Source organism: Pungitius pungitius, chromosome 17, assembly GCF_949316345.1.
Source record: "Pungitius pungitius chromosome 17, fPunPun2.1, whole genome shotgun sequence".
Classification (NCBI taxonomy): Eukaryota; Metazoa; Chordata; class Actinopteri; order Perciformes; family Gasterosteidae; genus Pungitius; species Pungitius pungitius.
Window position 1 is genome coordinate 2,053,337 of NC_084916.1, and position 15,642 is coordinate 2,068,978.

General features: G+C 43.2%; 1 protein-coding gene and 1 long non-coding RNA gene across 2 annotated transcripts; one reads left to right on the top strand and one right to left on the bottom strand.

Annotated features, from left to right (window-relative positions):
• Positions 1-486: 486 nt before the first annotated feature.
• On the bottom strand, positions 487-4,657 carry LOC134107092 (uncharacterized). The gene is made up of 3 exons (XR_009942601.1): positions 4,577-4,657; positions 1,663-1,745; positions 487-1,519 (listed from the first exon to the last, which is right to left on the bottom strand). It is a non-coding gene; the product is annotated as an uncharacterized LOC134107092 (long non-coding RNA).
• On the top strand, positions 2,673-5,174 carry LOC119218872 (doublesex- and mab-3-related transcription factor B1-like). Its single transcript, XM_037473621.2, has 3 exons — positions 2,673-3,269; positions 4,589-4,831; positions 4,914-5,174. Exons 1-3 carry the CDS (start codon positions 2,804-2,806, stop codon positions 4,997-4,999), a joined length of 795 nt encoding a protein of 264 aa, XP_037329518.2. The 5' UTR covers positions 2,673-2,803; the 3' UTR covers positions 5,000-5,174.
• Positions 5,175-15,642: the final 10,468 nt, after the last annotated feature.

The window sequence follows — 15,642 nt, forward strand, 5'->3', positions numbered from 1 at the left end:
GCGTTAATTACGATAAATTAATTACAATGTGAATTAAGATTAAGTAATTACACAAAAAATAACACATTAAACATTTTTTACGCATTTTTACACTTATTTTTTGCACCGCGGAACGTTTCTCACTGGATGAGTTTCGGAGGACCGATTATACTGGAGCACCAACTAGCGTTCATGACTTCAGACAACAACAAACCACAGTGAACATGAAGAAGCTGACGAGACCATGTCGGTTGGCCCTGTGAATGGGAAATCTTATTATAATTAAAGCTGCAAGCAGCGATGAACGGGCCTTCGCCTCTTCTTGCACGTCGGGGGGGCAGCGGTCAGCTGGACTCGCGGGTCAAAAAGAGACTAAAGAGATAAAATAAATCACTCTTGGGGCTGGCATTCAAACCTGAGTCTGTGGTCTCATGAACAGAATCCACCAAGTAAAGGCTATTGCCGAGCTGCAAAAGACCTGAAAAAAGTAAATTAAATGTACGATCACCTTCGTTCAGTCAAGGCCAAGGACGACGGCTAATCACACCACTTTTGCTCCATCAAGAAATATTAACCTTTTAACTACACACACTGGATGACCACGCGGCTGTCTTCCTGAAGAGAGCTTTGCTGAATTAATTAATTAATTAATACATTGACTAAGATACGCTTCTCCTCCAGGGTTTTATTTATTGGTAAATTCAAATTGAATCAGTTAAGCCACGTAGAAACTTTGCATTGACCCAAGTCATTACAATTTAAAAAGTTCCGAGCCATCCAGGCCTTTATGTCGTCAAGACAATTGAGTAGTTGTCCAACAGAGTAATCCTTTTTTTGTTTTAAGACCAAAAGCATAGATGTTATTACTGCCTAATATAGTTCCAATTGACCAACTACATAAGGGACATTTCCACGCCATATTGACTCTCATAAACGTATACAACTCTTATTCACATATGGGCATTGTACTTTAGAATGTATGTTAACTCAGCATGTACCAAAATATGTACAACATGACAAATTCAATCACTGCCCCTGCATGCTTAACAAATATTACATTCTGGATTCATTGAACACATTTTAAGTCACATGAGGAGTCTTCTTAAATAAGTTCGGGCGATGTACAAAGTACAAAACCTTAATAGAGGTAATAAAAAAAAACTATTAACATGCCAGGAATCAAACCCTTGTCTCCTGCACCAGGGGCCAACGCTCTGCAGATGAGCTGTCTGCTCTAATACAATTTCAATTCGAAACGTCACTCAAATAGGATTGGTGCCTCTCCTGCAAAAAATACAGGGAATATTAATACTGAAATGAGAGCTAAAGAAGAAAATAAACGCAGTAGGTCGCATAAGTTCTGTCGGATGTTCAAGTTGCCCAGAAGGATGAGCGGAGAGCTGTCATCTGGAAGTTGTAACTCTTCCATTCGTTGTAGAAGTAAATAACTTCTTCTCTGGAAGTATCATTTTCCGCTGTGGTCCAGTCGAATTGGGTCCTTGCCACGATTGCCCGCGGTGACGCACACCTGTGCCGTGTGCTGGAAGAAAAAAAGAAGGCCAAATGATTACATCCATCGACAGTTACACGATATGTAATGGAACGCTGTTGTAAGAACACGGGAAGAAGTCTTTTACAATTATGCAGACAGAACGAAATATACATAAAGAAATGCTTTCCCACCTCGCTGGAGTTGAAAGCCACGTGTCCCATGTGCCATTCCCATTGATGTCCTCAGACTGGTGGCATGACTTTGCACGGGGCATCTGAAAGTATTTGGGCACCAACGTGTATTATCAGAATACGATTAGGGCTGTCAACAGATTATAGACAATTAACTAGTTAATCACACATTTTGAAAAACATTTATCTTGATTACAATATTTCTTTCTCTTGTATAAACTGTTTACAGTTTAGTAATTTGCTGTTTCCCCTCTGTAGAGAGCTTGACGTGTATATATTATTTCATTGGAATTTGGGGCATATTAATCATATCATTTAATGTTAGATTCATGCTCATTGTGAAGGAACTAAATATATGTAACATATTGAAAAGCATTGAAGACGCACGCTGCGTGCAGATTATAGACAATGAAGTAGTTATAGTTAGCTGCTGCGAGGACATTATTTACACACTGTGATGACAAAGTGTTTCAATCGGCGCGTAAACAAAGTGGCGTTAATAGCGTCTTCATGCGAAGATGATGTCGTCACGGCAACAAAGTTGGTCCGAGACTCCCAATTGTCACTGTGACCTGTCATCATAGTCTTAAGGTTTATATTCCCAGATTTGAGGTGGATCGGATTAAAGGGCGAGGAGAGGGACATCTAACTGTAGAAATTGACATTGACCTAAGCCAATAGGTGGCGCTATACTTTTTCGAAAATCACTGCATGGCATTACTTATAGGCCTACACAAGCATTATGAATAAACATTTCTAGCCAGAAATATCAATGTTCCTTGGAGTTATAACTCCAAAAGGAACCAGGATTGTTGAGTTCTCCCCTTTGAGCACCGGGCTTTAGTGCAGCAGTATTAAATCTGTCTCCACTCTCTAGTCGCCTGCCCCCAACCTGAAGAGCACGCTGATTTGTGACGTCATGAGCAATGACCCCCCCCCCCCCCCGAACGACCACTAAGCTCCTGGGGGTTGATTGGTCGATGGGCCGTGGCCCGAGGCCAATTTCATCATCCCACGCTTGAAAATGATACATTTAACACGGTTCATACCGGGTCATACCGGGTCACGGGCATACACTGCATATAAGCCCCCACGCGTGTGAAAGGGGGTCGCTAGCCAACAATAAAGAGTGTTTTTCAACATGTCCTTATCTAAAGAACATCCGACGGGGGCTTCACCCGATCCACTGCGAGTGCCCAAATGTACCCGGTGCCGCCACCACGGCACCATCGTCCCGCAGAAGGGCCACATCAGGTCCTGTCCTTTCCGCGCGTGTGGATGCTGGAAGTGCTGTCTCATCACGGAGCGGACCCGTGTCACGGCGCTGCAGCGACGGATGAAGAAAGCCCCCAATGACCCCCAGAATAACGAGAGACAGCTCGACGTCCGCACCGTGAAACCAGCGGCTCGGGGGTCGCGTGCCGCTCCGGCCCCGCGGGAGGACGCGCCTCTGCCGGCCGCCTTTAGAATGCAGCGTGCCGCCGCCCCCCAGCGGAGCCGTCGCGACAGCCCGAGTAGGTCTCCCCCGGGAGGAGAGAGGTCCGGCGGCTCGGACAGCGGCGGGCAGGTGGTGCCCTTCGCTACCAGGGAGGTTGGGCCCCGAATCGGTAAGTTATTTAATCCTCATCAGCCGTCATTGACTGTTCATGTTGACATGTTTAAAACGCGGGATGGATCCACACAAACAATACAGATAGTTTTAGTTACACATTGCACACACTAATAAACACAACTGTTTTGATAGAGAAAACTTCCTAAAAGCACAAGGAATTAACAACAGAGAGAATGCCGCAGACCAAAAATGGACTACAGTACATAATAATAATAATAATAACAACACATTAATTTAGTCGAAATAAAATGAAATATCCATCCAATAGACCCATTTTGCATTTTCTATTTTCAACAACAACAGTTTTCTAATAACCGAGTAAAAACTAGACGGGACGAGTTTTTTTTTTTTACAATGTATTTAAAAAGTTTAAAAAAAAACCTAACGGCCATCACTGGGACACGTGCAGCCCACTCGAGCAGGTGTGCCCGTCGAGCACGCGGCGCGGCCGCGCGCAGGGTGCGCTCGTTAACTCGACTCTTGAGGCCCGGAGTGCACTTCGTTATTTTTTTGACCGTCAAGTTATTCAGAGCAACACACTTTATTCTTATTTTACACACGGTAACGTTTCCCATTGGTCCATTTGAACGTTTCCGTTTGTGAATTTATAGAAAATACAATTTTCTATTTACATACATTTGAGAACAGAAACCATGATCGAACTGAATCAGCAGTTATGACACCCTACATTTATAGTTTTTGTCAAATTTCTAACAAAAAAATCCCCACATTGTGTGTGTAACACTGTACTGCTGTGACCTTTTAGAGACACAACCTTAAACAATATGCAGTATATCTGCAAACTACAGTCACACGCTATATAAATGAGACACATCTACAGCAGTAAAACACAACAAGTACATATCCATCACAGACACTATTATGACTAAGTGAGTGTTATTACTTTTATTATATACAAGTGGCATACAAGTACACGAGTCATTACGGTTGATCGTCCTTGCAGACTTTGAATCAAGGTTTTTTAATGCATGACCTAAATCTTGCAGTGGAAACATTTAACAATCTTGCTGCTCTTACAGTCATGGATGTTAAAATGTTCTTTTCCACACGTGATATTTAATCATACTTTAGGGAGGCCTTTGCTATGAGATTGACAGAACAAGCTATCAGCAAACCTGCACATGCACTCAGAAAGGATTCATGGTATTTCATCACTTTTGTTCATCGAAAAGTGACCCTAAAGAAACGGATGAACATCCTCCCTTAAACTCGACTTTTCATGAAATTGAAAATGAACAAATAATATATTTGAGTGTTCAAGTCAATGTTTTAATGTCTCACCTTTCATCACAGACTTTGGTGAATTTGGTCAGGCTGCCGCTCTGCCTGTTCTCCACGTCCCCTGGATGTTAGGTTACCGCGGCGACTACGCGCCGCCGCGTCCAAACATCCTGCTCAACGCGCCGTGGCTTCGCCCCCTGCCCGCCGGGCTTTGCAGCTACGGCCACCGCGGGCCCCCCATGTTCCCCCTGCTCCAGCCGCCCGCTCCGCATTACCCGATGCCACCTGTGACCTGGCCGATCCTCTTTGAATACCGTAGGCCGGCCCTGCAGCATGTCAACAAGCAGCTGTGATGATGGCTGATGGCTCATGTTCTTCACCCTTCTCCCGCTCCCAGAGCCCCCCCGGGAGCAGCCGACGCCCTGGCAGCCCCCGCCGTCTCCTGCCTCCAAACACACTGAGCCAGACGTGGAAGTGGATTAGAGCAGAGTCAGCAGGTTCACAGGGGAACTACACTAGAAACATCAGGCTCGTTCCTCCAGGTTATTTAAAAATCATTTGTTATCAAATCAGTTTGTTTTCCCCTTCTGTTTTGTACCAGGACACAAAGTACTGATTCCAGTTCTGTTCACATTGCTGAGATGAATGCTTCTGCACACTGTTTGGTTGTAATATATTGATATTAAATAAGGTTTTGACATTAAAGTACAGTATAGTTCTTATTTTGTATGTCTTATTTTACCAAAAGAAAGAAAAATGAAAGATTTTTTCATAAACAGCTTCTTCTCCTTTTAGATCATGATTCATCGCGTTGATATGAATTTAAACAATTTACTAGTTGGTTAAGCTAGTCATAGCTTTTCGTTGAAATGTAAAATATTTCAAATTATTTCAAAGACTACGACTTTCTTTAAAAAAACAGTCCATATAAATACATTATGTTCTCTGAGAGAATATTCATGTTGTTTTTTTAAATACCAAAAAAGCCTCTGAAAAGGGGTTATTGCAGTAGTAGTCATGCTCTAGCAGGATGTAAGGCTCTTCAAGTATAGATTGAGGTGTGGTTTTCATCAGGTTCATTCTTTTTGAAAACATTTATAAACCTTGTAAAGAACCCCATGACAATGCCTTAAAAAAAATAATGCATCAAACTACTTCAATATATAGCCTTTTAACACACTTTGATACCCTTGGTACAAGGCTGTAGAGACTTCTGTAGTGACCCCTTTGTCTTTCATAAGAAGTCACCTTGGGGGCTGTTTGCTCATTTTGATGCGTGAAATAAACCTTTAAAAGTCCAGTTTGTCTTTGATTGTAATTTACTTGTTCTCCCAAAATAAACAGTGTACACTTTTTGTCCCCCTTTTCCTCTTCTATGTTAAAGAAACCATAACAAACTGCACATGGAACAGTAACTTCCTTCTGTAATGCATGAAACCTAAAAGTAGATCATGTGATTCAGCACGCCAGCGTAGGCGACGTCGCACCCGTTGGGTTATTTCTGCAATGTTGGAGCTGTGTGAAGGATCCCAGGACGCTGCTCAGGCCTCAGTGATCGGTGTCAGAAGGCTTCAAGAAGTTCACTGAGGTGGAGTGGCCAGTAGGTGAGGATTGTGTGTGCTATGTGTGTGTGTGTGTGTGCGTGTGCACGGGGGGATTCCTGAGAATCTTTGGACCAAATGAAGCCCACAGCTTCCCCCCCCCTCCCCCCCTCTGCTTGTCTCACTCCGTCCACGTTCCCGCTGGGCTTTTAGCTGCCGAGGAGACATCGTTTTCCATTGGGCGCACGTAGAGAGGTCCTTAATCAACAAACAACACAAGTCCCCCGCTGCACTGCTCACAACAACAAGGCGGCTTAAATGCCTGCGACGCATCAAGGGGCCGGGGTTTCCCGGGGAAGTCTCCTCGCTCCCTTCCCGGATGCGTCCCATGGGTTGCATTTCCCGTCAGGACTTGGCGGTTCCCTCTGCTCCGGCCTTCTGGCCGTCTCCTATTCACATTTTTCACCACCTTGTTTTTCACCCATCAACCACGGAGAACGTTCCTGCGTGCGGCAGCAACTCGGAAGAGGTGACGGCCCCCCCCCCTGTGCATCTGATCGTGCGGTGTCACACGTGCCGCCGCAGGCACAGCGACTGCCGTAACCCGGGGCGACGGACTCAAGGCTTCCAAGTCCACAAAGCGACGGTGGACGTCACGATGACCGTGTCAACTCATACCGGAGGCCCGAGACGGGTCAAACAATCCTGTGCCTCCATCACATGAAGGGCATGAAATGGAAATTCTGAGGAAATGCACGAAGACGGGGAGGGAACCGTGGAACCTGTTTATGTTACGCCGTAAACAGCTTTGAGGAAGTGCTTTCAATTTGAAGTTCTCAGGAGGCGGCTATTGTAATCCTTTTCCTTATAATCTCCACCCGCCTTTCTGTGTAATGTTACACAAATCTCCTGCAGAGCCACACCTCCCACCCCATGCGGGACGCCCTGGAAGCTCTGCTGCCAGGCTGCACGATGAAGCACGATGAAGCCCTGAAAACACCCCCAAAGAACACTAAAACATATGTGCAATAATCACTGTGATACACTGTGTGTATATATATATATATATGTAGTTTTTAATTTCCTCATTGCAGGACTAATAAAGGAATGTCTTATCTTGTTTTATCTTAGTTCAAGTGGAGATAACAAGGAAAAAACTATGTTTGCAGGTCCAAAGAAACATCAAACAAATCTGCTGTCTTAATCTGTCAACCTATGTGTAACTATGATGAAATCTGCATTTACTTTTACTATTTTTTGCAACTGTGATTTCAGGACATCCGACATTTAGGAGCGACGCAACAGTCTGTTGATTGGCCCTTGATTAAAACAAAAGATGTGCCTTCTGCCAAACAGATTCAGGGTTTGATCCGTGTTCCTATAACAATGAAGCCTCTGAGAGAAGGGCAGTGAGGCTCAACAGAAGGGAAACGGGCTGCTAGATGAGTGGGCGGGTCCATCATTTCTCAAACACGTGCCTTGATGCCAGTAAAACACCTCTCAGGTGCATATATATATATATATATATATTCATATATATTCAGCACTCGCTTGGTGTCCCGAGGACGAGCATGTCAACAGGTCCATGTTTTATGAAGGTTTATATTCGTCTTATCTTCCTTATCTCGGGCGCGCCAAGCTTCGCTTTTCATTGCATGTTGACAGCTGGGGAAGAACCTGTGCCAAAAATATCAAGACCAGCTACTTTCATTTTCTTCACTTTGATGTGTTCTTGTCTTCATCGAGGTGACAACACCCTGAGTTCAAATTAAATGTAAAATGAAGGGCGGGGAGGGGGGAGGTTATTTGATCTACACACGAACCTGGGCCGGGTGGCAACCTGCTCTTTTGTAATGAAAATACTAAATGTGACCAAATAGCTCTGTGTGCAGGCGAGGGCATGACTGGGAAAGGATTTGCATATACAGAGCGAAACCACAGGACTGAGCCAACAGGGGCTGACGGTACTCTGAGGGATGATGTGGTGATGCTTTGCAGGTTCATCACTCCTTCCACACTACTACACACACCCATTTAATCCATATCTACTAAATAGGGATTGGAGCTTTGTACCACCTCAGTGAGCAGAACACAGAAGTACTGAAGCCCCCAGAGGCGCCTGTCATTGTTCTGACCAGGAAAGTTCGGGGGCTTAAACTTGAAGCGTTACCCACTTTGACTTTGGACCGTGCGACCCGCACTGCAACAATAACAAAGACGAAAAAACTCCACAAGGCACAATTCCAACAAGGATCGCTGAGTATCCTGAAAGTCTCTCCGTTGGTTTCAAAGCCCTCTGCACGACCTCGTAGGTCTGTCATTGCCTACTTGTGGGCAGAAGATCTCTTCCCCCCGAGCGTTTTCACATTGTTGGACGTCCTGCAGGATATTGCTGTCCGCTCTGAAACTAATGCACCGGGCCAGGAATGTTGAACCATTGTCCGGTCGTGCTCCCTCTGCCTCGCCTCGGTAACATCTGATTAGGAGGAGCTAAGTGCGTGCTGCTTTTGTCCTGAATCCCCTCTTTTCATTCCTTTAAACTCAGGACTGCTTGCATGCAGACCCTGCCCCCCCGGCCAAACCCTTTTCCCGATGGCCCCTTTACATTCCAGCCATTGAGGAATTGAAAACTGGGCTGTGTCTGTATCCTAAAATGCGCTTATCACGATGATTTGGATCAGAGAGAGTATTCTTCCGTAAAGTAAAGTATATATTCCTCCGTGTGTGTATCTGAGCGACGTTGTTCTGCAGGTTTTTTCCTTATCTGGGGCGCGCCCAGTTTCACTTTGCATCACATGTCGACAGCTGTGGAAGAACCTGTCGCAACTAGATCAACACTAGCTACTTTCCTTCTTGTCACTGTGTTCTTCTTGTCTTCATCAAAGTGACACCATCCCGACAGTTCAAATTTAATCCAAAATGAAGTGACATGTTCCACTTACTGTCTGCGGTTGTTTGACCTGAACTTGGTGACAACCTGCTCTTTAACGCTTTCTAGCGATCATACAAAACATAACCAAAGAGCTCTGTGTGTAGCAAAGGGGGCAAATACGCCTATTTGTTTACTAGCTGAGGAAATGTAGAATGCTGACACTCTAAAAGCGCTAGTAGTGCGCTTTTAGAGGAAACTCAAGAGCTGTGTGTGTGTGTGTGTGTGTGTCCTGCAAAGCTTTTTTGAGTGTACTCAACTAACGGATAACGTGTGGTGTCGATAAGAAGTTTGCTCAAAGTGCTTCCCAAACTTAACATTATTATTCAGACCTACTAATATACTTGAGTTTACAGTACTTAAAATATTGCTTTTGATAGTCAGCAAATTTCAGTGTCAAAAATATCTGTTAAATTACATTACACATCATTTAGCTGATGCTTTTCTTAAAAGCAACTTTTAACCCACGGTTTTTAATATTTTAGCCCAGGGAGCAATTAGTGGTGAGGCGTCTTGCTCAGGGACGCTTTGACATGAGACATGGAGCAGCCAGGGTTCAAACCAACAACCTCATGGTTCCTGACACACCCCCCCCTAATCCACACTACGTAGAGTTAAACCCAACACAAAGGAGTGTGACACTGTACAGTTACATTTAACTCTACGGTCACACATGAATGTGACCTTGAACCTGGATAATGACTCCAGCTCTTTCCAACAATTGAACAGTTGAATCAACTCTTTTCAACTCTGCACTTTTGCTTAACACCGTAAAATTACTTCTACGGATTTTGCTGTGTTCTCGGCTAGTTTAGAACCCTTAGAATATTAAATTGGAGGAACTTGAAATGGTGTCTTCTTTTAGATTGAAAACATCCATTTTATGTTAATAATGTTAAGTTTGACAAACTTACGAAAGCACTTTGAGCAAACTTGTTATCGTGAGTTGACACATTATTAATTAGTTGAGCAAACTCAAAAAAGCTTTGCAGCTGTGTGGTTAACTATTTTAAGTTTTATTTTATTTTTGAGTGCACAGAGCTAAGCATCAACGTCTCTTAAACTTAAATACCTGGTATTTTAACCACTGTTACTGTTGTGAAAACTTCTTCTATCAAAGTTGTGTTTATCAATCCAAGTTGCCCAACATTTTGTTTTTTACAACAAAAATGGCAACTGGAGCTGATAATAGACATACAATATTCAGCTGACATTGCACTAGAGATGTTTGGCAAGTTAATATTCAAAGTGAAAGAAAGAATTGGTTCACTGGTCAAAGTCATCAGAACAAGTCTTTACATGTCGTATGAATAGAGCTGTAAAGGTGAGGCCTAAAACTATCCATACATTCATTTAGGTGAAGCATGCAGTGTGAGGTTTGGCACGGGTTGAATCTTGTGTGTTAGTAAGCATGGTCTTAAATAAATACCACATGTCGCGTAAACTGGTAAAACGACAGCCTGTGAAAGAAGGAAGGAGGATCGAAACGCTGAAGAACTGTGCTGAAGTCCATCAGACAACAGTAAGAATGTCTTTAAATCCTTTGCATAGTCCCTCGAGTTGGAATATAACAAAGTGCATTTGCCATATTTCAAATAATGCTTTCCCCTCAAAACAGCTACAAGTACATATTTGCTGCATTCGATAATCACTCAAAGAAATGTTAGCATTCATTTGGGTTTATGATCACCTGATCGATAAAGGCCCAAATATGACTAAATATGACTAAATATCAGAAAGGTGTTGGTATTCTCTATTTCACTTGTTCGTGTGGGAAGTGCTTCTTTTATATCAAACGTCTTCAATCATTAAGACAGGTTCGTCCACTGCAACCCTCGACATGTGTGTTTGTTACCTTTCACGATTCCATGTTACTGACGTCTCCCACTGTCCCCTTTGATGCTCTTATCCTGCAAATTCCTGCTGTGGGCATGAGATGTTATGATTCAAAGCGTCTGTGGGATCTCATCTCTACCAACATTCGGTGACCTTTAAATGTTGCCTGACCAAGTCAATACGTCAGGTCTATAAAACAGAAATGTGTTTGTCTCCCTCAGAGCAAAAAACTGATGAAGACGTGTTCCTACCTGTGATCACAAGATGTTCCTCCTCCAGGAGCTCACCGGCCTTCCTTAGAACTGGAGTCTGATGATTATGCAAAACGGGCAACCTGGTAGGGAGAAAATATTTTTAGCCGATCTCACTGTGACTAATTACTGCCACGAAGAGTCAATTCATCACCTGTCATCACCTGTCGTTTGAGATCGCATAAAACTAGTTTCATCATGCCGAATTTGCCTATAACCAAAAGGTTATGAACAATAAGTATTATTTATCTTTTCAAAAGAGACGCCCCCTGACCCCGAGGCCCCGTGACCCCGTGACCCGGAGGCCCCGTGACCCGGAGGCCCCCTGACGAAGAGCCGCAGGAGGTAGGCGAGTGGTGGGGTGTCTTTCTCCCTGCAGGTGGAATCCCTGAGAGGAGCAAACTAAGCGCTATGTCCTCGTGGCACTAATGCCTCCTTTACCTGTCCTTTACCTGTCCTTTACCTGTCCTTTACCTGTCGCCTTGTTGGTGTCCTTTTGGTAAACCTGTCATTTTAAGTCAAGACGCGCCTCTGTTATCTGGTTTTATAGTTGCGTGAGACCTTGTGAATTACCTTTAGTCGTATTACACAGTGTGTTATATTGAGGGTGGCTGCTAGTTACTGTGGTTCTTTTTTGCACTCCTACCTTTATATTTTCGCTTTTTCTTTTGTCTATTATTATTTACTTTTTTCTGCTTTTTCTGCCACTCTTGTAGTGTTGTTTTTATTTTACCATGTACATATTGTGCACTGTCCACTTTGCTGCCTGCGAACTTCCTTTCTGGGGGACTAACTTATCCTGTCTGCAGTAAACATGAGCTGAATGATCTGGTTTTGTGTGTGGCACATACTTCCTCACTGGTTTACACACAGTGCAGATTTGCTTTCTGTCAGGGGTGTGAGTTTGCACAATAACCCCAGGACACACCCCCCCCCCCCAACCCTCAGCCCGCCTCCCACCCCACATCCCCTGTGATGACTGCTGTTCGCAGTTGAAAACCTGCCAAACCCGAGGGAGGTATGACAAACAAAGGAAAAGTTCTCTGGGATCACGAACCCATCCGGGCCGGGCTTGTCACAAAGGGGCCGGTGAGATAAGGAGGAGAAGTGTCTATGTGGCCGCTCGCTTTAAACAAGGAGGAGGAGAACAACCATTTACTGCCCGTCCATAAAACACAAAGACCGTCTTCTTTACGACTCATTATTGATACAACCTAAAAACAAATGACACAATCTACAATAAATTGAAACTACATGACTGTCAGTTGCATTAATCTGCTCACCCTTACACAGTAAGAAAGGATCAATTTGGTTGCTTGTTTTTGTCCTATAGCACAATGGACATGTTCATAGGAAGTCTGCAGGAATGTCCGGTAGTCTGAGCTCGGTGTTAAAAGAACTCACATTCTGAGGAGGGGTGGCTGGGGGGGGTGGGCGGGACTTAGCAGCTGTACATGTCACCAGGAGGCTGAGGGGGGCGGGACCTAACAGCTGTATATGTGACCAAGGAGCAGAGGACTCCTGAGTTGGGAGCTGCTCAAGGTCCCGACACCCCTCACAGCCGCTGCAGACTGAGAGACTTTCTACACACGTAAGGTAAGAGAAAATAGCATTTAAAGATTGGTGCTTGAAATGCAATCATTTATATGGTTTAATTCTACATTTTGAAAAAGACTCTCATGGCAAAGATCCTTCTTTTGGTTAAAGTGTTGTTTAATCCAAAATGAAAGGAAAAGTTGAGTTTCCTTTTGAGTGGGACCGAGATAGTGTGGATGTAGATAAAAGGGAAAAGATGATGTTGCGTATCCTGCACTGTGAGCCAACTCCCTTCTGATAAAAAGGGAAAGCAAACATTCCTCTCTAATTACTTTCACCACACTTGTCAAAATATTGTTTTAAACAGACTGTGTGCAACTGGGAAGGCTTTCGACACGACTGGACATGTGTCACAACTCTTGGCCAAATGGCATCCAACAAATTTCCAGTAACAGAAACTGTTATGCAAACAAATGGTACTCGCCTGCCTCATTCGGTCCAGTTTACTTTACTGCTGAGGTGGTGTGAAGAACGCAATGGCATGAGGCGTGAGAGTCATAGACATGATGCAACAGGACATGCACACTGTAGCTGATCAAAAGAATGAAAACAAACCAGAACTTTCTTCCTTTAAGACCCACAAGGTTGCAGAAGAAAATCTTCTTGTGCTTCTGAAACATTTTTGGCTAACGATGCTGCAGATGGAAACCACACAGACTGTCGAGAAAAGGAGGCTTGACATGTCAAAGTTACTCTGTTTCTGTTTTACTGATAACACTTTAATGTTTCATATTTAATACTACAATCTAGTGGCAAATATAGGACTCGACGGACTCAAATGAATGGGCCACTTCCTCCAGCTGCAGGTTTTTAGTTTGATTGACATGTAATCGTTTGAGTTAACCGAGTGCTTCGTTTTTATTCATAATATAAAAGTTGAGTCATATTTTGAATAAACATAAAATAAATAAATGCGTTGTGTATTGTTCTCATAAAGCAAACAAGCAGTCATTTATAATCCCATTACAGGGCATTTAAATAGTGACGCATTACTTAAAGATTACGTATCGCAAAAATGATCCAGATGTATGTTATGATCAGCAATTTTTTTTACTTGACCATATAAGTCATGCGTTATGATTAGCGTTACAAAGAATCACTATCACTAACTATTTGTGGGGCCTATAACTTTTATTATACAGCTTTAAAAAGCAGATTATAATGCGTTTAAGTGTATTTTAAATGGGACACATAAAAAGAGTTTTGACGTTTTTCTTGTCTAACTACTGGTTTATCATGTATTTGCTTTGCTGGCTGAAAGTATGAATGCAATGATTTAGTTAAAAAACAGTTTACATTTTTCATGCAAAATTGTCAGATATTTTGGAATGTTAGTGTGACACCTGAAAAAGTAAAATTCCATACAGACAATGGGGTGCAATTACGTTGCTCTGCCTTTAACTCCTTTTCTGTGTATTTTTGTTGGCACTGTCGGAGACGTGTTAATTAGACACATCTTTAAGCACTTGGGTGTTGTCTGGGACTGCATTATATTTAGAGGTGTTTGAAATATTCTTCCTCCCTCCATATAAGTACATGAGAGTGACAAATAAAAAAGAAGCTCACTAGTTAATTAACATGTAACCGATTAGACATATTTCTGAGGATGACAACACAGCGTGACATTAACAGTTAAACGTTATGACGCCGTGGCTGTGTAATCCTTAAGCTTCATGCTAGCCGAGCATTTGCAATACAATGAGCAAACTCACCGGGCGCAATAAATGCAAAGTTACTGTTCAACATCTTTAGAAACATTCAAACATTTACAAAGCGGGTGAAGGCCTGAAGCAGCACACCAGGCAGCTGCAGGCAGAGATGCATGAAAAACACCCGTAAAGCAGTACGTGCAGAATTGTGATCTTACAGCTGTTGCGTCACATGCAGTAAAAAAAGCACACCTTTAGTCCACTGAGATTAGATTTAGTTTTTGCTTAAAGGCGTTTGAGGAGAATTTATCTCATGCACACTGTGAGTCTCTCAGGACGTCTGTGACCTAAAGTAGTCCACGGTGACCTAGAGGTTTGATCGCTGGAACACGTGGGATCGTTTATTGATCCATCTCTTTCCCTCTGTTTGTCCGAACATGATCGTCTACGCCGGTCACATTGGGCGGAGGTCAAAGTGTGTATTCCTCCAACATCTGTTTTCCTGCTCAAGTTTCTTTGTTCCTGTCTACTCACGGCTTGTGTTGGATGATTTGTGTATTATTTATGGTTTTTATTTATGTTAGTCTGTAATAAATACTTATTGTGGTTCTCTGACAGAATTCTCCCAGTAAGTGACTAATATGTAAAGAACAGAGCCTCGTCTGACTTTACCGTCCCCTTCACACCCGGTTTGGTGAGAGTCACAAATATTCACTCCTACGATGACATCACAGCTATTAACCTTTCAACAGGAGGTGTGGTCGCACCTGAACACACCTGTTTTTTGTGTGAGGTTAATGGTGGTGTGTGAAACGGTGTTGAACACTTGGATTCTGATTACCTCACAGATATATTAACTGACTTGATTGAAGGGCGTTTGAATGGAAATGGGTGGCCGTTTCCTTGTTTTTTTGTCAAAAAGTACATGTTGCCTTCACAATTCTGCCATCACAATGGGGAACATTAAGAATTGTAATGATGAACTTTAAAGGCTTAGGATTTCCGTGTCTGTTGTTACAACAGCGGGCATCTGGCAGTTCCAGTTTTGAAGCAATAGTCTCCTAATGATGCCAAAGCAAATACTAGTTGCTCAAGAAGCAAGTTCATGAACAAGCAGAGTTGTATTTTAACCTGTGCATGGACTCACATTTAAAACACTACAGTGTTTGAGAATGTACTGTAGGGGTGAACGCTGCAGCTGCTGCTAGTGTGGAGTGAATGGACAGCAACATTAAAGCAGCAAAGGGGAAATGCTGTCCCCTCAATGCTAATGTAAACCCTGGTTGGATAAGGATTCAAAATTGGATATGAAGATTACATCTGA

Bases quoted from the DNA above. Each gene is read 5' to 3' on its own strand.
- LOC119218872 (XM_037473621.2), top strand. From the start codon at position 2,804: ATGTCCTTATCTAAAGAACATCCGACGGGGGCTTCACCCGATCCACTG. The intron at 3,270-4,588 runs GTAAGTTATTTA...CTTTCATCACAG, and splicing joins GGAGGTTGGGCCCCGAATCG to ACTTTGGTGAATTTGGTCAG. The intron at 4,832-4,913 runs GTAGGCCGGCCC...TCCCGCTCCCAG, and splicing joins GCCGATCCTCTTTGAATACC to AGCCCCCCCGGGAGCAGCCG.